We start from the raw sequence: 27,143 nt of genomic DNA on the forward strand, positions 1-27,143 counted from the left end.
TCTTGCGGGTGAATGAAATCCCTGGCAAGAAAGCTGGAGCTCTGGGATCTCGGAGCCATTCTGTTAGCTAAGGGCAGGGAGTGGGGGGCTGGAGTTCGGCTGAGTGTAGAAGCATGGAGTCTGGTGGTACCAGTAGGTGGGCACCAGTCCCCATGTGGCTGTGGCCCAGCAGGCGGGTGCTAGGGAGCCTTCTGTGCTGGGGTTGGAGGGGTGCACAGAGGGCAGATTGAGGAGAGGCCAGGACATGGGGCGGAGATAGAGCAGCTGGCTCCGGAGGGCGGGAGCTTGGGAGGAGGAGCCCTGAGAAGCCGGCTGCTTTAGGAGCTGCTGGCCGCCCGTGGCTCAGGTGACCAGAGGCCCTCTAGGAGCGTGCAGACCCCCCAGAGCCTGGCCACCCAGCAGGCGGAGCAGCCATGATCCAGAATGTGGGAAACCACTTGCGAAGGGTATGGAGCGGTGGGTGAGGGTGGACTGGGAGACAAACGGGCCTCCCGATGTGGGGTCCAGAAAGCAGATGCTTCCCTTTCCCTAGGTCAGGACCTGCATCTTCAGTCTCACTGTCTGCTGTCTGTTTTATAGTCCTTTCTGGAAGGAGAAATCCCAGAACTCACGGACTTCTTAAGTTATAACTAGTAGTCTCCCCAAAGAGCCCCAGGGGCAGTAGGCCCCCTCAGGCTGGCAGTTTATGGCAGGGCGGAATGGAATCCTCTGTAGCAAGTTCTGGAATTCTGTTTGGTTGAGTGTGTGCCCTGTGCACATCCTGCTGCCCTGTGTGTGTGTGTGTGTGTGTGTGTCCGTGTGTGTGTCCGTCCTGTGCACGATTCTGCTGCCTTCTGAGCTCAAGGCTCTGTGTGTCCTGACTTCCCCAGCTCAGGACTCCAAGCCTATGGGCCTGCCAGAATTTACCGCGTGAGGGTATGTGTGCTCAGGCGAGAACAGGAGAGGAAGGACATGAGCATGTGAGGGGAAGGCCGTGTGGAAAACGTCCTATGGAGTGACCTCCGGAAGTTTTTTCCTGGAACCTCCTAACTGGGACTTTGGAGCAGAGATAGGTGCTGAGGTCCCAGGAACACCCAAGTACTCAGTGGCTCACTAGGGGCCTTTGGCCTGGGGCCTGAAGAAGGACTCAGGACAGCCTGGACAGCCTGTCCTGGGCACCGTAGCCGCCAACTGAGGACATTTCAGAAGAGGCCTTTAAAAAGGGGGCCCTGGGGCAAATACACGTTTCACCGGTCTCCTAACCAGCTGCCACTCAGCTCAGCATCACCAGTCCCAGGCAGCTTGCCCCTTAGTCTCCTACAGTCGCTTCCGCCTGCTCTCACGGTAGAGGGTGCTTCTGAAGCTGAAGTGACTGTGGCACCTGCCTGCCTGCTCAGACGTACCTAGCAGGTTACCATCTTGGTGCCATGCTTGCCTCAGTCTCCCTCCAGGTCCCACCGTCCATCCCTCTGTGTTCATAGCAGCACCACACTGACTGGCTTCCGCTGCCTCAGTGGGCCACCTAGGCTCTCTCCAGCTGCTGGGCATTCTGTGCCTCCCTGTACCTCCCCTAGCCTGCTGTCTCTCTGGCAGTTTCCTTCTCGACCCTCAGATTCAGCTGGGATGCTGCCTCCTCTGGAAAGCCTCCCTAGATTTTTCCATGACACCGTGCACCCTTTGTGAGCCCTGCTCTCACTGGGATGGGAGCTTGGCTTGTAGCTCCATCTCCATACCCCAGAGAACAAGCTGTGCTTGGTGTGCCCAGGTCTAACCAGCGGCCAGGGGATACCTAGAGAATGAATATGGGCAGACAGTTTCTCAGCCAGGCCCCTTCAGGGTGGAATCTGAGCCACTGGGTCCCTTGCTTCTGTCCCCTGAGCCCAGGGTAGAGTGTCCTCATGCGCTCAGCACATGTTTACTTGCTCTGTTCAGTGAGGCAGGTCCGTTTTACCATCCCTGTGGTAGCTAATCCTTGCTGTCAGCTTGACTGGGTTCAGAACCTGGGTATGTCTCTGAGAGCGTTTCTATAGAGGTTTAAGTGAGGAGGGAAGACCCGCCCTGAACGTGGATGACACAGTCCAATGGGCTGGGACCCTGGACTAACTAAAAAGAGGAAAAGGAGAAAGCCTCAGGGTACCAGCACCATCTCTCTCTGCTTCCTGACTGCGGACACAGTGACCACCCGCCACCATCATGTCCTTGCCTGATAGACTGTGTTTCCTCAAACTGTGAGCCAAGATGAGCCCTTCTGTCCTCAAGCCGTTCTGTCAGGGGGTTGATTATAACAGGAAGAAAAGTAACTAATGCTCTCCACCCTGCTGCTCTCTCCCCGCACTTATCCCGGATGAAAAATAACTCAGGCTCAGAGAGGTCAACAGCCTGTCTAGGATCACAGAGGCAGGAAGTGGCAGACATTCCTTCCTTCCTTCCTTCCTTCCTTCCTTCCTTCCTTCCTTCCTTTCGTTCTTCCTTCCTTTCTTTCTTTTTTTCCGAGACAGGGTTTCTCAGTATAGTTTTGGTGCCTGTCCTGGATCTTGCTCTGTAGACCAGCCTGGCCTTGAACTCACAGAGATCTGCCTGGCTCTGCCTCCTGAGTGCCAGCCAGAGCTGGGATTTGAACTCAGTGGTCCTGGTTCCAGAGCTTTTCTGGACACGAGGCTTAGCATTCCTCCCCCAAGCCCTGACTTAAACTCAGCTAGCATCTAGCTGCTGGCTATGGAGCGGGGTGTTGAGTGTGGAAATTGGGCCACAGGGCCACAGGGATCTCACATTAGTTGAAAATGACATTGATCACCACCTTTGAACTTGTGCCTGGTTGGCAGACCTTAAATTTCTGTGGCCTCTTCTTAATTTCCTTTGCTGCTATGGAAAAAAAAGGAGAATTTGGGGACACTTTCTTTTTTCTTAGTACTGAACTGTTTTTATTTTTATAGCTGAGACAGGGTCTCATGTAACCCAGGCTGGCCTCAAATTTGATGAAGATTGTTGTCAAAGATGACCTTGAACTTCTGATCCTCAGTTGTAGCCTGGTCCAGGTCAGCTCCCAGTAGGGCTTAGGAACTGTTTTGACTCCACAACTGGTGATGGGTTATTTGGTCCTATTCTCCTGAGACTCCTTGCCCAGTTGCTGCTAATGGCAAGCTGATGGAGACCAGAGCCAGCAGTGGGCATCTGTGCTCTGCTCATAGGTCTGTGTGCTGCTGCAGACCTCCACAGGACCCACTGATTCCTGTGAAGCCCAGGACAGCGGCAGTAGCTTCTCCATCCTTCATCCTCCCCAGCCTCATTAGGGGTCCAGACCAGAATACGTTGAAGTTCGGGAAACAGCCCTCGGGTTGGATTCTTGTCTTTCTCCCCCCCCCTACTTCTTCTTTTGTGTTTTGTTCTATTTTGAGATAGGTTCACTATGTAGTCCAGGATGGCCTCCTATTCCTGATCCTCCTGCTTCAGCTTCCTGATTACAAGTGAGTGCCATCGTGCCAGGCTTGGATTAGAATCTCATTTTCAGGTCTGGGAAGTTGGCTCAGTGGGTAAAAACACTTGTTGTGCAAACAAGAGGATATGAGTTCGAATCCCGAGTTTGCATCTATGCAAACAGCTTGGCCCAGCTGTGCAAGCCCGTATTCGCAGCCTTGAAGGGTGGAAACAGGTTGATCCTGGGAACTGACGGAGATTCTAGCCTAGCTAAAGCAGTCAGCTTCTAGTTCAGCGAGAGACCCCGCCTCAAAGCAATAACGTGGAGAGGACAGGACACTTGACATCTTCTTCTGACCTCACGCCACATGTGCACGGGCATACGTATTTGCATATTCACATGTATGCACCACACACACAAAACACTCACATGCAAACATGCACACACACACAGAGGGGAAAAAAAATCTCATGTCCACCCTCTTACTCACTGTGTGACTTTGGGCCAGATGTTGGTCCCTGAGCCCCTGAGTGCTGGGTGATTCTAGGCATACCCCAGCCTTGGGTCTGAATGTTTGTGAGAAGTTGACATATAACTGATGGTGGTTCTCACTATGTGGCAGGAGAGGGGAGGCCTAGAGACAGAAAATGATAATGCCCATCATACAGCAGGAGCTCAAAATGGCTGAATGGATGGATGAGTGACCCCAGGGGTGGAAGGGGTTGTGGTGGTCCTAGAAGCTCTCTGGAGGAGGATTGAGGCCCAACAGCTTGTTCAGGAGCTTCATGTGAACCCCAGACTCAGGCACGGGCAGACACCCGAAGTGTTCTCAATCTGTCTAGATGATTTGTTTTTGTCCTTCAAAACACAGCTCAGGCGTCACTTCTTTGACTCCCTATCCCGTCTGCCCCCAGAGTTGACAATGCCCCCTTACAACGTCATACCCAGTTCGCTCATTCCCTACATGGGTATGGCAGGTGCCAGAGTACGCTGTGATGTGTGACGGCATGGACCCCAGCTGTTGAGCTGTTCGAGACTGTAAAGGCAGGCAAACCATGACAATGGACACCTGCTATAAATGCTGCAAATGACAGTGATAATGAGTGTCATGTCAGTATCACCCATGTCCGAGCATGCGTGAACTCAGTCCTTATAACTCCGAATGCTCTTGCGCCCTAAATTAAAGACGAAATGGAGACAGAGAGGTGAAGTCACCTTCCTGAGATCACACAACCATCAGGTGAACAGCTTTAAACTCAGGCTATCTAGAGAGCAAGGACTGTGAGGATGGGGGTGGGATCCTGAGTAGATGACACCTGAGCAGGGGGTCCTGGAAGCTGAGGAGATGGGTCTCAAGGAGGCCTGGGCTTTAAGGCAGGGGAATGGAGCTTTAGTGGTTCAGAGTGGCCTGAGCCTGGGAGGAGCAGCTGCCGGCTGGCTGAGGTCAGAGGGACTACAGTTGGCCTTGGAGTCCGGGCTGGAGTCTGGAGCATTGTGGATGTTGTCTGTGAGCTTTCTGGGGGTTCTCTGGTCTTTGGTTTAGTTTAGTTTTGAATTAGTTTATCTTTGAAACAGGGTCTCACTACGTAGTCCTGGCTGGCCTTGAGCTCACAGAGATCTGCCTGCCTCTGCCTCCCCAGTGTAGGGATTAAAGGTGTGCACCACCATCCCTGGTGCTTTTTGGCTTAGTATCTGATTTTCTTTGATTGACCAGCTCCAAATGGTCCCAGCTACCTTCCTATCCCTCCTGCTCCTCACAACAGGGAGTAGGGTTAGGACCAATCATGAACCCATGAGGCGCTAAAGGAGGTGCTTGGGCTTGGGACGTTGCGAGCCTAGGCCTTCTTCATCTTCAGTTTGACTGTGGAGGCACCTGGAACTCCAGTGTGTGACCTTGCTGTCATCCCTTGTGAAGCCTCCTCCGCTTCATCCTTGTGCACTGACAGGGTAGGCTGGGGGACGCAGGCTGTCTGAGCTGAGCCCACAGTATACATGTCAGGGTCTGGGGCTACTGGACCTCCACTCCTTACCTGTGCCTAGTGTGCTAGTACAGCTACGTTGTCCTCCTAGAGCCTGGGGAGAGCTGCCCACTACTTTGCTGGAGAGTGGAAGGGTCCAGAGACGCCAGTTCACCTTGCGTAGGCCACACTCCTCGTCTGGGAGCCCCATCCACGTCTGTAGGCATCGTGAGAGCCTCTGTCAGAACTTGAAGGAACTTGCATGTCACTGGCCCTGTTTCTCATCTGTCTGTGGGTTTCTGCCGTGGTTCAGTGGCGGGCCTGGTTGGTAAGGGGAGATGATCAAATGATGGTTTCCGCTGAGGCCCTGCTAGATGTCAGGTGTATTTAAATCCCTAACCGCTTTACCTGCTGGTTTGCAACTGGCTTTACAGATGAGAAAGTCAAGGCTTTACATCACTTTGAACTAGTTAGAGAATGAAACCATCTTGTCCAGGGGCTGGAGAGATGGCTCAGCGGTTAAGAGCACTTGTTGCTCTTCCAGAGGACCCAGGTTCTATTCCCAGCACCCACATGGTGGCTAAAAACCATCTGTAACTCCAGTTCCAGGGGATCCAGCGCCCTCTTCTGGCTCCATGAGAACCAGGCACAGCTGAGGTGCCCAGATATACATGCAGGCAAAGTACCATGCACGTAAAATAAAAACAAATGCATGAAAAATCAAAGTCTTGTCTGACCCCAGGCTGGGCAAGGCCCTGGGTGCTGTGGCGTCTCACCTTGTCCTAGGCTGACCTGGTTGAGCTGACAGCTTGGCATCTTTGCCTTAGGCCGGCTCTGTCCCGTGGCTCCAGGACAGATGGTGCAGCCAGTCCTCCGCCAGTCCCTTGGCCACAGGCCTGTGTGTGTCCTTGCCCTTCCAGGAGTAGCCTTCTTGCAGGTAGGACATGACATTAGAGTCATGGCAATGATGACAAGGACCAGAGTACTTTAGGGACATAGGAATGAGCCAGACCTATGTCTTCCAGTGCGCCTAGGCTGGTAGGACAACTGAGGTGGCCATAAACTGATAAAGGCAGCACAATATAGCTAGACTGTGGCAGAGGACGATTGAAGTGTCCCTTGTCACTCAAGAGGGGTCCAGGCAGGCTTCCTGGAGTAGGTGACTGTTAGCTCAGCCTATAAACTTCTCTATGGGGGCAAGCAGGGTTCAGCAGAGGCACCTGTATAGGGAGCCAGGAAAGAGACTGTCCCACAAGGAAAGACTTTCTGTCCCCCTTGGCTGTATGATATACATATATATCTTTTCAAGAGCTTCCTCAGTGGCCATAACCACCCTCAGTAGGTGATAGGAATGCTACTTGAGGCAGCTCAGCGGGCAGAGCCAGCTCCGGGACTGAGAAAAGCAGGATCTTGGCTCCATATTCATGCCTTAGACAAGTCCTGGGGACAACCCAGCTTCAACTTCCTTTCCAATGCTGGCGGGAAACCTGTCCCTGGTGGGATTTGAGTCAGTGACAGCATGTGTGCAGAACCCCAGTAGGAAGCCTGTAAGGGCTGCGGCACTGTAGGAACGGCTATGTGTTGGTATGCTGGCTTGCTCTCGGGGCATCTCTCTCTCCCCTTCCTCCTTCTCTGTTGGGGTATTTCAGACACTTTGGCCTTGAAATGTGTGGTTGAGGCTGTCCTTGAACTCCTGATCATCCTGTCTCTACCTCTCAAGAGCTGGGTCATTGGTGTGCATCTTTGCTGGGCTTCTCAGGATGTTTCTTACCTCTCTCCATGTGTACCTTCACTTCACGGTTTAGAAAATGCTATGTGAACCTTACCTTGACCCTTCAGAGGCCTAGGGAACCAGCCCCAAACCAGGGCTCCTTTGTTCCACCTGCTCACTGAGGGCCTGATTCTCACATCTCTCCACTCCTTGCCCTGTCTGTGACTTGAGAACAGGCTGTGATCCTCCCTGGGGTGTGGCCTGGCCTGGGTCAGAGGGCTGAAAGGGCCGTTGCCTATGGGCCTCCATAAGGCAACCCTGGTTTCCCAAAGCCAGGTGGGTCATCTCCTTCAGATCCCTTAGGAGGCCTGAAGAGACCAGATCAGCATCTTGTTCTTCCGCAGATTACAGTCCAGTGAGTGTGTGAGTGAGTGAGTGTGTGTGTGTGTGTGTGTGTGTGTGTGTGTGTGTGTGTGTGTGTAGACGAGCGATTCTGACTGGTTCTTTTCTTTGTGTGCATGTGTCTTGTGCACACATGTGTTCAAGACTCACTGGTGGAGGCCGGAGGAGGACATCAAGGGTCCTGCTCTATCCCTCTTATTCCCTTGAGACAGGCCTCTCATTGAACCCTGAGTTAGGCTGGCAGCTAAGAAGCCGTCACAAACTTCCTGTAACACACACACACACACACAGACACAGACACACCCACACACCCACACACCATCCCTTGGCTTCCAGGCTCACATGGCCATGGCCATGGCTGATGTTTTACGTAGGTAGTAGGGATTTAAACTCATGTCCTCATGACTGAACAGCAAGCGCTCTTATCCACGGAGCCCCCTCCCCAGCCCTCTGGCTGACTTCCTGCTAGCTCTCTCCCAGCCTCAGTGTCCTTACTGTAGCCGGGAATGTGGAGTCCCGCTGGTCCCCGTAACTGAACAGGTTCACGTTAGCTGACATCTCCATGGAGCAGACTCATTTTAAGAGAGCAAGTGGTGGGTCTGGTGAGATGGCTCCGTGGGTAAGGGGCGCGTGCTGCCAAGCTCTGTGACCTGAGTTCAATCCCTGAGATCCACACGCAGAAGAGGGAGAGTTGAGAACCGACTCTTACAAGTTGCTCTCTGACCTTCACACATGCATGCTGCACACCCCTCCCCCACCGCCACACACAAAGAACTAAATGAAATGTCATAAAAATTTTTTTCAAAAGGGAGCGCAAGTGGCGAGCCAAAGGTTTAATGACTGTGGGGCAAGGGGAGGAGGGGCCATCTTTAAAGGGAGCCAGATGTGGGGGGAAAGCCCAGGGTGCTCCCCAACCCCTGTCAGCCTCTCCCTAGGGCTCTGAGGCCCTCTGAGTCAGCCTAGTTCAGCCCTCCTCTTGCTTTGAAGATAAAAGCAAAGCTTCCAGGCAGCAGTGTTGAGGCGTGTCTCACTCGAGAGTGGATTTTGAGCCTGCTGCATTGGCCCTTTGCATGGGGAGTGGTGGTAGAAACATGGTAGGGAGATGTCTTTACCTGGAAAGATCCCCAAACCCAGGAGGGCCCCCCTGGTCATACCAGCTCTGACTGGAGGGTCTGCAGTGCCACGAACTGGTGACCTGCTCCCCAGGGGTCCTGCCACTCCTCTGCTGGCTTTCCTTTGCCCTTTACTGGCCAGTCACGGTGCGGAGAGGTTCTCTCTCCCATCCACGCTTCCTTTCCCTTATCTGTTCAATTTGGGTCACAGTTACTGAGTAGAGTTGAAGGTGAAGAGTTACTTGAGGGCTCAGCCCTGCACACAGTAGGCTCACACCAAACAGTAGATTTCTAAAAAGGACCTTTGAGCTTGTGCCTGAGTACTTCTTAGATACTAGGTGCCTATCCTGTGGGCAGCTCTCTGGCTCTGGGGCACCTCTCTGTCTGCTGTACCCCTTAGCAGATGAACAAGCTCCAGTATTCCCCAGACTCCATGTAAGCAAAGCCGGTCAGGTCCCAGGTCGCCTGCCTGCCAACTACTCCTCGAGCGTACCGGTTTCCACTTGACTGCCTCTCAACCTGTTTCTAAGTCACTCTGCCTGGACGCCTTCCCTGCATCTCTGTCCCCTCCTTTCCCATCCGCCCTCATTCTGCTCAGTATGTCTGAGAGCCCGTCTGGGGCTCCCCCTGCATCAGGCTGATGGCTCCCTGGGTCTTTTCATGTGTGTGTTCCTGTCTATATCCTCCCCCGGGGACGTGTCTGCTGTAGTTACCACGGCTGCAGTACAAACCACACTGAAACTCCGTGCCTTAGTAAACCCACCAGTGTGGGCTGCATTGTGATTTGTGGGTTGGAAGCTTGGACAAGGCTGGGCAGAGCTCCACAGAGCGGTTCCTCTGCTCCGTGGGGCCCAGGCGGAGGTTACTGGGTAGTGTCTAGCTGGTGGGTGAGCTCACTGGGGGTCTAGTAAAGCTTCACTAGCATCGTGGTGGGCATGGCTGCAGGGTTGGGCTTAGCTGGAATGTCTTTTGGAGCACCCACATGTGGATTCTTTGTTGTGACCATCTCAGGAGTCAGATTTCTTACCTGGCAGCGAGGTCCCCCATAGTAACAGTTGCAGGAGGCCTAGGCTTCCCATGACCTGGCCTTGAAGGCATTGGTTGAAATGTCACTGAAGGTGACTTAGACCCAGGGGAGACGATTAGACTCCACCTCCTCTTAAGTCCTCATACCCTTTAACCTACTGCAGGTGTAGGGTCCTGGGACTCTCAGATGCCCGTATGTGCTGGTTGTTGTTGTTGTTATTATTATTATTATTATTATTATTATTATTAGCTTGCTTGTTTTTGCAGGTATATCTCCCCTTTTCAACCGTGGGGTGCAAACCAGACTTTGATACATTCAGTGAGTGTTTAGCAATATCTGGAAAATTCTTTTTACATTTATTTATTTTTATTTTTTTATTTTGTGTGCACAGGTGTTTTGCCTGCATATATGTCTGTGTGAGGGTGTTGGATCCTGGAGTTACAGACAGTTGTGAGCTGTCCTGTGGGTGCTGGGAATCGAATCCAGGTCCCCTGCAAGAGCAGTCCTAACTCTTAACCGCTGAGCCATCTCTCCAGCCCCTATGGAAAATTCTTGATCCTTTTCTTGCTTATTTCTTGTCTGGGCTTCCCCGGCTCAGTCCCTATCACTTCTCCCTCACTTCATGCCCCACCCCTCCTTATCTCTGACTCTAAGCATGGACTCTCTCAGTCAGCAGTACTGCTGCTAGCTGGGCCTCTGAAATACACCCTGGGCCAACACTTTGGACAGGCCCTGCCCAGGTACTGTTCCTTTCTGCAGGCAGCGGAAGGAACCCTCCTCCTCATTCTGAGGGTCTCCCTCTCTCTCTTTCTCTCTCTCTCACATGCGCGCGCACACACACACACACACACACACACACATACACACACACACACACACACACACACACACACACACACACACACACACGCCCGCCCCGCCCGGAGAGATCTGAAAGGCAGGTCTCATCTCCTTCCACATGCAGACTCTAGCTCTTTGAGTCAAATCTGCACTCTGGGGATCTGGCCAGCCTCGGGCCACGTGGACCAGGCTGCCCTCCTGGCTTCTCACCCACCGCCCTCTGACGTCACAACTATCCTCTTAGGGCTTTGCACGCTCCCTTCTTTAGAAACCCCCTCCAGTCTTTCATAATTGCTCCTTCTCATTCATTCATGCGTTTAGCCAGATCTCAGCAGGAGCCCTCCCCCATTACTGCCTCAAACTGGAAAATGACATTCTCCCTTCATCACGTTCCCCTGTCTTTTCTTTTCTTTCTTTCTCTTTTCTTTTTGAGGCAGGGTTTCATGTAGCCTAGGCTGGCCTTTAGCTTTGTAGCTGGGACTGACCTTGAACCTCTGGTCCTCTTGCTCCCATCTTCCAAGTCCCGGGATAATATCATGACTGTTTTATGCAGTGCTGGGGATCAAACCCAGGGCTTCCCGAATACTAGGCAAGCACTCTACCCACTGAGCCACACCCCGGCTCTGTGTTTTCTTTTCTTCTTCTTCTTCTTCTTCTTCTTCTTCTTCTTCTTCTTCTTCTTCTTCTTCTTCTTCTTCTTCTTCTTCTTCTTTCTTCTTCTTTTTGGTTTTTTGAGACAGAGTTTCTTCGTGTAGTTTTGGTGCCTGTCCTGGATCTCGCTCTGTAGACCAGGCTGGCCTCGAACTCACAGAGATCCGCCTGGCTCTGCCTCCCAAGTGCTGGGATTAAAGGCGTGCTCCACCACCTGCCTGGCTCTTTCCTTCTTTTATGGTCTTGTCCCCTTTTTTGCTTGTCATGAGAGAACAGACTATTCTTTTCAGTGCTCTGTAGAAATGAACTGGAGTCCTTCCCTCCTCCCCAACATAATTTCTCTGTGTAGCCTCTGGCTGTCCTGGATCTCACTCTTGTAGACCAGGCTGGCCTCGACTCACAGAGATTTGCTTGTCTCTGTCTACTGAGTGCTGGGATTAAAGGCATGCACCACCACCACTCACCACGAATGGGTTTTTTTTTTTTTTTTTTTTTTTTTCTTTTTTTTGGTTTTTTTCGAGACAGGGTTTCTCTGTGTAGCTTTGCGCCTTTCCTGGAACTCACTTGGTAGCCCAGGCTGGCCTTGAACTCACAGAGATCCGCCTGGCTCTGCCTCCCGAGTGCTGGGATTAAAGGCGTGCGCCACCACCGCCCGGCTACGAATGGGAGTTTTAACAGAGATAAACAACATTGATCTGTAGAGTTGGTTTCTTTCGAACTGTCCACCTGGAATCTTCCAGGCCTGGTTTTTAGCCAGCCCTCAGAGGCTCAGCTAGAGGCCTGAGCCTAGACCACGCAGAGCCGGGTGCCATCTCTGTTCTCCCTCCAGCCTGTCCTATCTGGGGGCTAGCCTCACTCCTGGCTTCCTGCTCACAGGGCTGGACCTCAAGCAAAAGCCCAGCCTAGGGCTGCCTCCTCCACACTGAGTCTCTCCTTCCTCTCCTCTCCTCTCCCACCCTGCTGGGGCGGGAAGCCTCAGCCACCACAGGGCCATGCTTTGGTTAGCAGCAGGAGTTAACCACAGTTGAGTTTGTGGACAGATGAAATCATGAGGCTGTTTTCACATAAACAGCTATTAAGCTAGAGCCTGGTCTGCACGGAACCCACGTAGAACAAGGAAGGGGACGGTGCCAGAAGCGCTGAGATGCAGGCCGATGAAGCGAGCCTTTCCCAGGGTCCCTGCCTGCCTTTTTTGTCTGTCCGATCTTTCCGGCAGCTGCCGATGACCAGGCCCATCTTTGCTCCGGCCATTTGATGCAGTGCTGCGTGGAGAAGGAGCAAGGGGCTCCATGGGAAACGCCTCCAGGCTCGATCTCCATGCTGGGCGCTGGTGATGTTTTGGTCCTGTACAAGTGCAATACTGAAGACTGTTTGTTTGTGGCCCAGGAGGCTCTCCCAGTGCCTGACCCACCTTGTTCCCACCGACCCCCAGCTGCTTCCGAGTAACCACAGACTTTCATTTCAGGAGTCTGTTTCCTGCCTGAGGGTCTGGAGCCTTCCTAGAACTGGGTGGCGTGGCTTTCTGGCAGTCACCAAGTGTGGGATGCCTGTGAGGACCACAGACTCTGTCCTGTCCAGCCATGATTCTCATTTGAGATGAGGCCCCACTGTAGACAGGCTTGTGTTCAATTGGTAGTGCCTGGAGGAAAAGTCAATGTTACAGTCCCAGGTCCCAGCTGCCTTCGAAGCATTCTGGGCACAGGCCACCTGGCCATTCTCATCAGATGTCTTGCCCCTGTGACCTGTGGGCCTAGGCTTTTTTTTTTTTTTTTTGGTTTTTTTCGAGACAGGGTTTCTCTGTGTAGCTTTGCGCCTTTCCTGGAATTCGCTTTGGAGACCAGGCTGGCCTCGAACTCACAGAGATCCGCCTGGCTCTGCCTCCCGAGTGCTGGGATTAAAGGCGTGCGCCACCACCGCCCGGCCGGGCCTAGGCTTTTTAACGACACAGAGCGCTGCAGTTTGGGACCCTTCCCGTGGTTCTGGTCTAGGCACTTTGACTCCTTCCTGTGATACTAATATTTCCATTTTATAGATGTGAACAGTGAGGTTCAGAGTGGCTTAAGTTATGGCTCAGGGTTCTCCAAGAGGCAGGGTCACATCCAGAGTACCAAGGGTCGGCTGGGCTTTGCCACAGCCATCCTGCCAGTCACCCCCAAACCTGTATCTGTCTTTCTTCTGTTTCTACCCTTCTGCTTTCCTTCAGCAAGCTTTTCCTGTGGCTCAGGTTCCTCTCACACAGTGTGGGGAATCTGTGGGGCCAGGCCATGTCAAGATTGTTTTGTAGCCCACCCACTCCCCTGAGCTATGGACTGGGAGAAGCACCTGGGCTGTAGGGGTAAGGCCCTGCTGAGCTGTGCCATCTCTACTCCAGCTTCTGCTGGGGGGCTGCTGGCCCTGTTTGGCATCTCCTCCCTGCAGAGAGGCCTCTCCTGAGGCCTGCCCCACCCCCTGTGCTGAGTGACAGGATGTGTGTGTGCAGCCGGTAAATCACGACCCCTGCATCCACCACTCCGCAATGCTTCTTGGGAATGACTTCTTGAACACAGAGGAGAACTAAGTTGGGTTGAGCTAGAGAGGGCTGGACAAGGGGTGGGGGTGGAGAGCACAAAGGGGCAGGAGAGTTTGAGGAGGCCCGAGGGGTAGTGAAGGGGCCCCACTTGCTGGGGGAAGGCCTGGGCACCATCCCTTAGCAGGGTAGAGGCTGTAGGGCTGAGAGAGCAGTTGGAGGGGCCCAGCCAGGCTGCCAGCTTCCTGGGGCAGGAAGTCTTAGCTGCTGCCCAGAATCTGAAAAGCTGTGGGCAGCTCAGGCCCAGGAATGTGTGGTGTGGAGTGGGGATCAGGAGAGGCCTCTTTCCTGTCTCCCTCTCTCTCTCTCTCTTTCTCCCCCCCTTCCCTCCCTCCTCCTCCCTCTCCCCTTCCCTCTCTCTCTCCCTCTCCCTCTCCCTCTCTCTCTCCCTCTCCCTCTCCCTCTCTCTCTCTCTCCCTCCCTCTCCCTCTCTCTCTCTCTCCCTCCCTCTCCCTCTCTCTCTCTCTCCCTCTCTCTCTCTCTCTCTGTGTGCATGCGCTCTTCTAGCTGTTCTGTTGACCCCCCCAGCCTGTTTCTCTCCCCTTTGACATCTCTCCTCTCTTTCCCTCCTCCCAGTCTCTTTCCTTTTCTCTCTCTGATTGTTCGCCCCCTCTCTCTGTAACTGTTTTTTCTTTTTCTGCCTCTTTCCTCTTGTCCTCTTTTCCTCTCCAGAAGCAATTGTGATATCTGTGGCTGCTGTGCCCAGCTCCAGGGTAAATGAGGTGGCTAGCACGATGGCAGGGCCTGGGCCCATTGCCTGGCTTCCCGTTGCCATGGTAACCCAGAGGCAGGGACAATCTGCATTCCTGGCGGTGTGGTGGGGAGGGTGTGAAGGGTTCTGATGGGGGGAAGCCAGGTCTTCCCTTCACAATCCCCTGAATGGCCGCCTCAGTGCCAGAGCTCCCCACGGAGGGACTGCTGGATGTCAGTGAGGTTTTGGGCCAGGTGTGGTCAGAGTGGCCCCTTGAGGCACACAGTGAGATCAGTTTATGTTTAGGTCAGACTGCTTGTCAAAACAGTCTGGTCTCTTTCTAGGCCTTCTGGTGATGGCCGAGTGGGCAGTGGCCTGAGGCAGGAGGCCCACCGGAAGGTGTGGAGGAAGAGGGTGGGAGATGGAGGGACTGGATAGTAGACCGGTGTACAAAAGGGAGTGGGCCCTCTGTTTCTGGGGCAAGCTAGCTCAGCCAGACAGCCACAGGAGCGGGTGGGGTGGGTCTGTTTAGCTGGTGTGAGGTGTCCTCCCATTCCCCAGAGCTGCAGATGGACACAGTCGTTTCCAGCATTTTCCTCCCTGGTGGCGGACCAGTGGACAGTGTTTGAGAAAGTGTTTTGATCTGGGTCCTGACACCAACACTATCTCTGCAGAAGGACATGAGGGGACATGAGGAGGAGTCTCAGGAAACCCAGATGTAGGTGTGGGTGCTGGCCTGGCCTGCCTGTGCTAGTATCAGTGCCCGGACGCAGAAATGACTGTCCTGTCTGCTAGACTGGTGTTAGAACAGCAAAGCCGTCAAGCAGCCTTGGACTTGAAGCTGCACAAGTATGGACCCAAGTCCCAATTCTATCCTTATCAGCTGTGTGATCTTCTGTGCTTATGTGCAAGTTGCTTATTCTTCTTGAGCCTCTGTTTTCCCATCTGTCAAATGGGAATGGGACACCCAGCTATTAGGGCTGTGTGAAGATTGAAAAAGCAAATACAGCGGGGCATGGTGGATGGAAGTCTGTAACAGCAGCACGTAGGAAGCACTTGCTAGTTTAGGACCAGCCTGGGCTACATAGTAAGTTTGAGGCCAGCCTGGGCTACAGAATGAGACTCTCATCCCCGCAAAAAAAAAAAAAAAAAGTCCTTAAAGGAGGGTAATTGTTCTCCATCTCACCTGCACCTCACCATCTCACCCACCCCTTTCAGTTTGATGGACTGAGGAGTGTGCGTTCAGAGGGTGAAATCCTCGCTCACATCCCACAGGCTGTAAGTTCTGGTACACTGTAGACACAGTGCTGAAACAATTCAGAGGAGTTGGGGTGGGGATGCCGTCCGGGGAAAGCTGAATCCCGGTTACACGGCCCCCGCACCCCTGGATGTGACGGCCTTGCCCATGCTACTTCTTGCCTGGTCTGGCTCTCCTCTGAGCCCTGACTCTGGGGCAGCAGCCTGCTTAGACCTACTTACTGGGCAAGCTGATCCAGCTTGGTGACAGGCCTTTGCACGGATAGAGGTTAGGGCCACTGTGATGGCCAAGTCCTTTGGCCACATCTCCTCCTTTGCACCCCAGGTCAGCCCTGCTAAGTCCGTAGAGTTTCATTTTACAGACAAGCTGCTGGCTTTGCTCATTCATTTAAGACCTAGTACGGAGACCTCCCGTGCCTCTCTGATATCCCCACTGATACTTCCCAATAGGTGGAATTAATTTCTAAGCCCTTGTCTTAGTTAGGTTTGTCTTACTGTGAGGAGACACCATGACCACAGCCACTCTTAGAAGGAAAACGTTCAATTGAGGGGGTCCACTTACAGTTTCAGAGGTTCAGTCCATTATCATCATGGCAGGGAGCATGGCGGCGTGCAGGCAGGCAGGATGCTGGAGAAACAGCCATGTGTCTTTACGTCTTGGAGGCAACTGACTGTCACACTGAGTGAAGCTAGAGAAAAAGACCTCAAAGCCCGCCCCCACAGTGACACACGGATTAAAGGTGTGCCCTCCAGCCTCAAGGTCTGGATTAAAAAGGTGTATGTCCTCCAGCCTCCTCCAACAAACCCACACCTCCTCCACACCTCCTGTGTGTGAGTTTAAGGGGACCAAATACATTCAAACTACCACAGCGCTTCTCAGCTCAAGATGTTAGGACAAAGGCTTCGGGTAGACCAGTAGGAGGCATGGCCTCTAGTCTTGGCTCCTTGGGCAGGATGTGGTACCTCTCTGGGCTCCAGTACATGTTGTCAGTGAAAGCTCTCCAGTATTTTCCATGGGTCAGACAATGTGTGTGGGGGATTGCATTCAGACTATAGCCCTGTACTTGATCTGGTCCCCTGCCAGCTGCTTGGTGGGCCTGGGCAGTTCTGGTGACTAGCTGTTGGCTGGCATCAGATTGCAGATGAGGTTATTTTTATCCTTGGGGTGGAGGGAGGCAGATGATGTTCTGCTGTGTTCTAGAATAGTCTGCATTCTTCCCGCTTGTGGTTGGCATTAATTGGAATTGGGGACCCACTGAACGAATTCTTGCATTTGCCTCACAGCAAGCCAGAGACTTGCTCCCTAGGCCCTATGGGTAGCAGGAGTCGAGAGAGGATTCCTGCTCTGTGTGTCTTTTTTCTTTACTACTCCCACAGTTAAATAATAGTGTCACCGTGGAGAGCAGTGTTGAGGGGAGGTGTGTGTGTCTTGGAGATCTTGGCAGGCGGTTCTTCCTGTAGGGAAGCCTTTCATGGCTGGAAAGTCTTGACAGTTTGGCCAAGGACCATTGGAAAGACGAGAAAAGTGGACCCACAGAGCTAATGATCGCTGTCCCTCACGCTCTCACCACGTGCCAGGTGTCATGATAGCATGGTCCACCCTCTGCTCCCCCAGCTGTGTGTGTGAGAGCGTGTGTGTACATGGACTCCTGTGTGTCTCTGTGCAGGCGGATAGGGGCCAGAGGTCCATGCTGTGTGTCTTCCTCATGCTGTTCTCTACCATATTTGTTGAGATAGGATCTCTAACTGAGCTTGAAGCTTGTATACCTGTATTTTTTGAGGACCTGTTTTGATTTCTTTGAAATTTTTCTCAAAAAAAAAAAAAAGTGTTGGGACTAGACGAGGAGTAGGAGGACTCAGACATTAGGTGTTTCTGTTTCACTAATAATAAAACATTATTGTAAATTATGTGTACATGTATACACATGTAGGTTTGTGCAAGTGTGGCTGCTCGTGGAGGTCAGAAGAGGGCGTCAGATTCTCTGGGGCTGGAGTTAATAGGCATTCCTGAGCCTTCTGAAGTGGGTGCTGGGAACCAAACTCTTGCAGAAGAACATCACCCCCTCGTCACCACCCATCAGTGTCTCCAGACCCTCTCTCTGCTCAACTTTCTTTGCTGAGGAAATGGCCTTCCACGGGTGCTCAGCACTTCTACACGCCTGCCAGGACTCTAAGGGGTCCTGTCTCCATAGCTGGCAGGTGCTTATTTCCCATGATTTTGTTGTTATTTTTGAGACAGCATCTGTCTTAGTGACTTTTCTGTTACCGTGACTAAAACACCATGACCAAGGCATCTAATAAGAGAAAACATTTAACTGAGGGGTCTGCTAACAGTTTCGGAGGGTGAGTCCCTGACCAGCAGCAGGGAGGCATGGCCCTGGAGAAGTAGCTGAGAGCTTAGATCCCTATGTGCAAGTAGGTGGCAGAGAAGAGAATGGTGTGGGGGGAGGTGAGGGGAGCTTTTGAAACCTCAGAGCCCACCCCCAGTGACACACCTCCTCCCAACAAGGCTACACCTCCTAGTTCTTCCCAGAAGTTCCACCAACAGTGTGTGTGTGTGTGTGTGTGTGTGTGTGTGTGTGTGTGTGTGTGTGTGTGACGGGGGTGGGGAGGTGGGGTGGGATGCCGACATAAGGCAGGCATTCAAATACATGAGTTTACCGGGCCATGCTCATTCAGACCACCTCAGTGTCTCTGGGTGTCCCAGGCTGGTCTCTAACATGCCATCCTGCTGAACAGCCCGTACCGCTGGGCTGGGATCACAGGCGTGCCCCCCACGCTCAGCTCCTCCCTGGGATTTTGAGTTTAGCTGTTCTAGTGGGCCCACTAGCCTGAGGCATTTGGCAGATGTGGAAACGGAGGTGAGGATGACGGGGCAGGTCTCATGGGGTTGATGTGCCATTCATATTCAGCTCCAGGAGGCCCAGAAGCAGGGCTGCAGACACCAGCTGAGGCTGGGAGAAAGGCAATGCCTGCCCTTAGCTTAGCCTTTCCTTTCCTTTCCTTTCCTTTCCTTTCCTTTCCTTTCCTTTCCTTTCCTTTCCTTTCCTTTCCTTTCCTTTCCCTTTCCCTTTCCCTTTCCCTTTTTCCCTTTTTTCCCTTTTTCCCTTTCCCTTTCCCTTTCCTTTCCTCTTTCCTTTTTATATAGAGTTCAGGCCTTTTCTCCCCTCACCAACCTGGCGAGCTCAGTGAGCGCGCAGAAGTCCGGCGAGCCCGCTGCCTGTATTTTTAGCAGCCTGATCCCAGGGCCCTGGGCTCTGTCTCGTCCTCTGTCACAGACTGGCTGTGTGACTTGGGGTCATTTTCTTGACTTCTCTGAGTCTCTCTGCCCTCCTTACCTTTAGGGCCTGCAGAAATGCTGTGGAGAGCTACCCATGATCCTTGGCTAGTGGGCCTGGGATGACTACCACTACCACTGGCAGCTGCTCGGAAGCTGTGTGCGAGGGGACATGCTTTGTTGTCAGTAGACATAGATGCTTTCCAAGGTAGATAATGAGAATGGACACGCCTACTGTGGGCCCCGATACTTCAGCTGACACAGAGGAGATGTTTAACCTGAATGAAAAAAAGAAATAAAAAGGAAAGGAAAGGGCGAGGCTACTCCTAGGTATGGTGGAGGAGAAAGTTTATTACAGATGTGTGGGAGAGCATAGCCAGAGGCAGGGATGTCTGGAAGAGCCCAGAGTGGACATGACCAGGCTGAGCTGGGCCATGTGTGTGTGGGGGGGGGGGGGCGGGGGAATGGGAGAGAGGGGAGAGAGGAACCAGATGCAGCAGCCAGGAGGTCAAAGGTCCAAAAGCAGAGGGAGGTGCAAATAACCAAAATGTCTGGGTTACAGGGAAGAGCCTCTGGGGGAAGGGCAGCCCAGGCCTTGGGAGTTCAGGGTAGAGATCGGGGTATGCCAGCCATACCTGTATCAGGCAGGGACTGAGGGGTTCTGGGAGAACCTGGCAGCCAGGTCCAGCTTTGATATATTAAATGGGCACCTCGGCGTTGGTCCTGGTTTTGAAACCAAAAAGTACTGGTTCGTTTCTCTACTCTTCCAACTCCCCAAACTTGAAAAGTATGGTGCCAGCACACTGTTGCTAGAGGTAACACCCAGATGCTTGCTTGGGTCCTGGGTGAGGGTGAAACTGTGGCCTGGTGCTGTGGACCCCAGGAAGCCCGAGGAACAGTCCACGGGGCTCCTTCCTTCCAACCCCTCTTTCACCGGAGTTTGGAAAAATATAACTCCCCATTTTTGCTGGTCTGCTGGGAACCTCCTTTCGGCAACTTCTCCTTTACCTCTTAACTTGATTTGTTTACATTCTTGTTCTCATTGTGTGTCTTGTGGAGTGTGTGTGTGTGTGTGTGTGCGCGCGCGCGCGCGTGTGTGTGTGTGTGTGTGTGTGTGTGTGTGTGTGATCCTTTTGGGAAAGATGGTGGCAGTAGGGTGAACAGAGCTTTGGAATGTTGACAGATGTCCTTGGCTTGCTGACGGGTCCAGTGGCTGGGAGGTTGTCCTGGCTGCACCCGGCTCCCTGAGAGCCTGGGGCCGTGGCCTCCTTCGTGAGGACAACATCCAGTTTAGGCAACACCATTCCAGGGCTCAGTGCAGCCAGCTTCAGACAATGAGGCCTTTCATGGGGCCTGGCCGGTGGCTCCCAGGGTGGGCCGAAGGGTCCTCTTCCCACCTCCTTGTGGGATGCCCTTCCAGCCTTTCACATGGCCTTGTGAGAGACAGGATGATGGGGGTGGGTGGGTGGAGGGGGGGAACTCTAACTGCAGTCTGTGTCTGGGATTGAAGCCCTGCCCTGTGCTCCAGTGGTCCATAGATTGCTGGTGTTTCATATTCTCCTAGCATCCTTCCCAGAAGGATGATAATCAGCCCCCCTCTCCTCCCAGTTGCCCTGTGGCCCTGCCGGGTTCATGGTAGAAAGAGCAGCTTCTTCCGGGTTAGTTTCAGAAGTCTGACTCAGTTTCATAGTGTTAGAAGTAAGTGCTCAACCAATGTTCTCCATGGATGGACCTGTGCCGGGAGAGTTACATGTTTGGTCTCCTTTAGGGTCGTCCCTGAGATAACCCTTGGAGGCAGGGATTACGATCCTATTTCTTTTCTTTTCTTTGCTTTTTGTTTTTACTTTTTTGAGACAGGGTCTTTCTGTGTAGCTTGGCTGTCCTGGAACTCTGTGTAGACCAGGCTGGCCTAGAATTCACAGAGATCTGCCTGCCTCTGACCTTATGTCTGTGGGCAAGGACACAGGCCTATAAAGAGGTTAAACAGCTTGCCTGAGATTGTATAGGTTCATTATATAACCGCACTTGGACCCAAGCCAGGGGACCCCAACACTTGTTTCGTGAGTTACTTCAGATGCCCCCCAGCCTGTGTCTTCCTCCAGGGTGCTCATCTCTCTTGCCCTAGGACTGCTGCTCTAGAATGGGCCCATAGATTCTGTGCTGCCTGTCCTCACTAACCGCTGTAGGCCATTCCCTCCTCCAGGGTATTCAGGATTGAAAGGAACACCATTGCCCCCCCACCCATCCCTCTCTTTAGGTCTCCGCCCTGCACGGGTGCCCAGCATTCTCCCACCTGCTCCCCTTTGCTGAAGCACTGCTGTTCCTGCTTCTCTCCTGCATCATACCTCAGACCTGCACTGCTGTTCCCACTTCTCTCCTGCATCCCCATCCTACCTCAGACCTTCCTTCATCTTTTAGGTCTCAGCTTGAGGTCCACTGCCTTCCTCCCGTCCACGGGTGGGGGTGGAGGGGCGGTTATTTGGCACCCGCTCCGTGCCTGGCCCGGGTTCCTCTCCTTCTCCTGACGGGGTAGCAACACTGCTTGGTCAGTGCTGTGATGGAGACGGTAGGAGAAAGGGGAGGGGAAGAGGCAGGGGCAGATGTAGAGTCTGACAGAACAGAGCTGGAGGGAGAAGGTGTTCTGAGGAGCCCTTGTCATTCGGAGCTGGGAGAGCAGCTGCTGGACTTAGTGACAGGCCTTACAGCAGCTAGCTGGCTCTCCATCCCGACAGCAGTGGAGAGCCATACGACAGTCTTGAGTAAGGGACATGCCTGGTGGGACTACTCTTTAGGAAGGGCAGAGTGCCACCAGGAGACCTGTGGTGGGGGCAGCATCACGGAGACCTGACTAGATCTCCCTGGGAGACAAGGCAGAGCAAGTAGTCGTGGTTGTGGGTTTTGTTTTAGTGGAGTCTGGGAGTGGCCAGTAGAGTGTGGGGGCCTGAGGCCGGGCTGTGAAAACACGCACAGTTAGAAATACAGGGGCCAGAGTGGGCAGGCAGTGGGCTGGGCCGGGCATTTAAGGAGTTGGGATCACCAGGACTTGGCTGCTTGGACCGTGGAGGAAATGGAGGGGAAGCTGTTGTCAGGTTGCCTAGCAGCAGCCTGGCTCACGAGGGCTTCCATTGGCTCCCCATCTAGGTGGCCCTGGGCAGCCTTTCCCTTCCTGTCTCATCTCTCACTGTAGAGGGTTTGGGCCAAGAGGTTTATTCTGCTCTGACCCGGTAGGTCTGTGATGTGACGCTGGCCAGGAGGAGGGAACCCAAGCCCATGGCATGGTCAGCTGGGGCCTAGGTCAGGACTCGAATCTGGCCAGGTTTGGGGTGGCCTGGGGCCAGTGCCTGGCATTGCTGCAGTCTGGGAAGGCCTGGCTCTGACCTCCACATGCCCGCCCTCCCCGTCAGCTGTCTTGGCCCTGCCTGGCTCTGACTTCACCCCGGGCTTCTGCTCTCCTGGGAGGAGTGGCCATGCTCTAGAGTCCCCATTGGCTGAAGCCTCCCTGCTGCACACATCCCTGCCTCCTGCTGGCTGCCTTCCCAGCTTGGTTGCTGGGATTGAGCTTGGGGGTGCCGGGGGTGGGGGGGATGGGGGGGTGGAGTAGAGTTTGAGACACTTAGGCGTTAGCAATTGGAGGCCCTGATCTTGCTGCCTGGGCATCTAGAAGGTTCTCTGAGCTCCTCACCATGAGAATGGTGTGGGAAGACGGAGCCTCCCTGCTGCCTCCCTGCCGCCTCCCTTTGCTATCACACCCAGAACGCTAAACCACCTGTATCCACATCTATGTAGACCCCCAGGGCACAGCCAGGCTGGAGCCGCCTTTGGCAGTGGTTTCCATGGTGATGGACCCTGCTGCTTGAGTGTAGCAGCCTTTAGGCAGCCTTTGAGAGCCTGGAAGATGGGCCGCTGTCGTCTGTGGACCCCCACCCAGGCCAAGCATTCCTAGGTCTGCTGCTCTCCTCTCCTCTTGGGGCCTAGCCCTGTGCCTTGTACCCAGGAACTCTTGGAAAACGCTGCATCTCTGGGAGGCACAGCAGTCCTGGGTCGGACAGGCCTGGTTCATCTCTTCGTGGGATTTGAACGCGTTACCTTGGTAAAATTTGAGTTTGTCGGGTTAGCGGCAGGACCCTTAGGAGAGAGACTGTGGCCCCAGAGCCAGCTGCGTCCTCATCCCATAGCTGACGTAGGCTCACATCTGTCACTGTCATGTCTGACATTTTGTGTTGCTGTTTCCAAGGCCCAGGGCCTTAGCCTCCTCTTGTCCTAGGAGACCCTGGGGACAGTGTGTATAGCCCAAAGGAGCTCAGGTCACAGTCAGAACCCTAGGACTGACTGCAGCTGGGCTTTGCCCTTGCCTCCAGCCTCAGTTTCCCTGTCCGTGACAGTTGTTAACAGAGCACCCGCCTCACAAGTCTGTGGTTGGAATAAAGTTGGATTACCCCATGTGGACCCCCCGAGAGAGCATGCAGCACTTAAGTGCTGGGTCAACAAGCTGTGACTGTGACCACTGCTGCACGGCCCCCACTGGCCATGAGAACTGGACTCAGTGTTTGCCGCCACCTCCACCAATTCATTCTCATAAGTGAAGGTGTGCCCAGCTCCTGAGCATGCTTCTGACTAGGGGGACAGAGAAACTGAGATGGGACAGCAGGTCTCCTCTCAGAGGGGCTACCAGGCATGTCCCCCCTTCTGCCTGGAGAGCGGGAAAGGGTACTCCAAGCTTGAAGCCCCATTTCTCACGTGTGGGGTGCAGAACTTTCTCGTTGGTGCTTCGTCTGGGTCAGGTGACTGGCAGTGATTACCCAGAACTCCACAGTCAGTAGATGTGAGTGCAGAAGAAGCAGCACTGACTGAGGTGCCTCTTCTGAGGCCCTCAGGAAGGGGAGAGCCTGAGAAAGGGGTCTGTGGGCCTGTGGGGATGTGGAGCCACGCTTGCCACACTGTGTGGGGAGCAATTCCCAGGCTTCACTGACCCGGGCCTCCCTGCACGGGAGGTGGATGAGCCTTCCTTATATCCCTTCTCCTTCCAGTCCCTGCCCCCAACCCCAGGTCTCACTTTTTTTTTTTTTTTTTTTTTGGTCATATAACTGTTAATTGTTTATTGAGAGAAACTGCGCCTTAGCCCTCACATTCGCGTTCCATCGTTCAGGAACACAGGTCAGTGATGACTGTCTGTGGAGCTCAATCCAAAGAGTTCTTTGCCCTTCTGAAATCGCTTCACCCTTTGATACCAGCCTTCCTTATCTCTTCAAAAATCTCTCATGGAATCGTAATTCCTTTAGAAATCTGTACCTGCCTTCTTTCTTGGTTTGGCTGCACCCAACTTAGAGGAAGCTGCACCTCCCAGGGCCACAATGAATGTGCTGACAGTAGGAACCCGCAGGCGCAGAACACCATGCATTTGAGGGTTCGGCAATGCCCTGGGAGTCAGGGCAGTGAACGTCCACTGCACCCATTTCCTCCCTGCCCTGGGAGTCAGGGTAGTGAACGTCCACTGCACCAATTATTTCCTTCCTGCCCTGGGAGTCAGGGTAGTGAACGTCCACTGCACCAATTATTTCCTTCCTGCCCTGGGAGTCAGGGTAGTGAACGCCCACTGCACCCATTCCCTTCCTGCACTGGGAGTCAGGGTAGTGAACGCCCACTGCACCCATTTCCTCCCTGCCCTGGGAGTCAGGGTAGTGAACGTCCACTGCACCCATTTCCTCCCTGCCCTGGGAGTCAGGGTAGTGAACGCCCACTGCACCCATTTCCTTCCTGCCCTGGGAGTCAGGGTAGTGAACGCCCACTGCACCTATTTCCTCCCTGCCCTGGGAGTCAGGGCAGTGAACGCCCACTGCACCCATTTCCTTCCTGCCCTGGGAGTCAGAGTAGTGAACGTCCACTGCACCCATTTCCTTCCTGCCCTGGGAGTCAGGGCAGTGAACGTCCACTGCACCAATTATTTCCTTCCTGCCCTGGGAGTCAGGGTAGTGAATGCCCACTGCACCAATTATTTCCTTCCTGCTTCTCAGAGAAACGGAGACCTGGGTCCCACTTTTCACAGTGTGGTCTTCATCGGGTCTTCCTATTTCCCGTGCAGCCTGGCCATCTGCTTGCTTGGAGTGTTTGTTCCATTTGTTTTCCAATTTACCACTTTAAACTTTTTTGTTTTTATTTATTTTTTTTAAGATTTATTTATTGCTGGGCGGTGGTGGCGCACGCCTTTAATCCCAGCACTCGGGAGGCAGAGCCAGGCGGATCTCTGTGAGTTCGAGGCCAGCCTGGGCTACCAAGTGAGTTCCAGGAAAGGCGCAAAGCTACACAGAGAAACCCTGTCTCGAAAAACCAAAAAAAAAAAAAAAAGATTTATTTATTTATTATATTATATTTATTATAATATTATTTATTATACAGTGCTCTGCCTGCATGTGTCCCTGCACACCAGAAGAGGGCACCAGATCTCATTACAGATGGTTGTGAGCCACCATGTGGGTGCTGGGAATCGAACTCAGGACCTCTGGAAGAGCAGGCAGTGCTCTCAACCCCTGAGCCATCTCTCCAGCCCTCATTTTTATTTTTTTGAGCAGTGTTTCACTGTGGAGCCCTGGCTGGCATGGGACTCTCTATGTAGCTCTGGCTGGCCTTGACCCATGGAGATGTAGCTGCCTCTGCCTCCCAAGTACTGGGACTAAAGGTGTATACTACCATACCTGCAGTTAAACATTGTAAAATGTACAGTTCAGTGGGATTAACTGCATTTATATTGGGACCCTTCACCACTATCTTCAGAACTTTTCGTCTTTTTGAGCCAGAGCCCACCCCCTGCACGCCCCATCAAGCAGTAGCGCAGTCCCTTGTCACCCACTGTACTACAAATACGATCCAAGGATGTCATCCTATGCGTGACTTCTAGTGTTTGCCCTTTGGGGGCTGCTATGTCTCAGTATAATGTCAACCCCTTTCATTTATTTTTGAGACTGTGTCAGAATTTCCTTCCTTTTTAGTGCTGAGACACAGACATGGGACTCCATATATATACTGCTACATTTAAAACATTGTTTATTTATTTGTATTGTCTGTGTGAGTGTGTGTGTGAGTGTGTGTGGAAGTGTGTGTGTGTGTGTGTGTGTGTGTGTGTGTGTGTGTACACGCACACAGGCCAAAAGAAGGCATCCAGGGCCTTCGTTCGTCACTTTCCACCTGTTCCTTTGAGGCAGAATTTCTCTCTGAACCTGGAGCTCAAATTTTCTTGGCTAGGCTGGAAGCCAGCAAGCCCCGGTGTTCCTCAGATCTATTGACTTCGGAGCTCTGGGTAGTCATTGTCAGTAACTAGTCATTGACACAGCTGAAGAGCCAACAGAGAAAGTTCTGGAACCCACACGTGAGAGGTGGGGCTTCAGGCTTGGTGTACCCTTTACTGTTCTCAGGCAGGATGGTCCCTTTCCCTCTCAGGAGTGCCACACTTGTTTTCCTCCTGGCTCTGCCCACCTTGGGGCTGGGTTCCAGGAGTTTGTAAGATGCTCAGTGTTTTGGTTACTTTTGCTGTGAAGAGACACCATGACCAAGGCAACTTACAGAAGAGTTTATTGGGGGCTTACAGTTTCAGAGGGCGACTCCATGACCATCCTGGCAGGGAGCCCGGCAGCAGACAGGCATGCATGGCACTGGAGCAGTAGCTGAGACACAGTCATGATGCAGAGAGCTAACTGGAAATGGCTTTTGAAACCTCAAAGCCTGTCCCAGTGACACACCTCCTCCAACAAGGCCACACCTCCTGATCCTTCCTAAACAGTTCCATTGACTGGGGACCAAGCATTCAAATATATGAGCCTACAGGGATGGGAGGGCATTCTCATTTAAACCACCACACTCCATTCGCTATGTGGGTGTTGGGATCTGAACTCTGGTCCTCAGGACTTTGCAAGTGTTTTTAACTGCTGAGCTATCTCTCTGCACCCCACCACCACCACCTTTTTTAGGAGGGGAAGTCTTTCAAGTGAGAAAGTCAAGAATGAAACATGGTGGCGGGCCTATAATTCCAGTCTTCTAGAGGCTGAAGAAGAACAAGAGCTCAAAGCCAACCTGGGCTACACAGAGAGACACTGTTAAAAAAAAGAATAAGCCAATCTAAAGGAAAACTCTAAAAGTTGCCCACTATTTGTAACAAGGAAGTAGACACTCTTCTAAGAGGGAGCTGCCACAGGTGGCATTCTCCTGAACTCTGAGAACATGGGCTGGAGGATCGTGGGTCATGGTGGTCATTCTTGGTTAGTCTGGT

The 27,143-nt window shown here is 53.1% G+C and overlaps 1 protein-coding gene across 1 annotated transcript in view; it reads left to right on the forward strand.

Annotated features, from left to right (window-relative positions):
- Window positions 1-246: 246 nt before the first annotated feature.
- The window catches only part of Acot11 (acyl-CoA thioesterase 11), a 49,415-nt gene continuing 22,518 nt past the window's right edge, over window positions 247-27,143 (forward strand). Inside the window, exon 1 of the mRNA XM_052716483.1 lies at window positions 247-446. Within this exon, the coding sequence (XP_052572443.1) occupies window positions 414-446 (33 nt within the window). The 5' untranslated portion in view covers window positions 247-413. The remainder of the gene's footprint in view (window positions 447-27,143) is intronic.

Source organism: Peromyscus californicus, unplaced genomic scaffold, assembly GCF_007827085.1.
Source record: "Peromyscus californicus insignis strain IS unplaced genomic scaffold, ASM782708v3 Scaffold_5__1_contigs__length_169319896, whole genome shotgun sequence".
Lineage (NCBI taxonomy): Eukaryota > Metazoa > Chordata > Mammalia > Rodentia > Cricetidae > Peromyscus > Peromyscus californicus.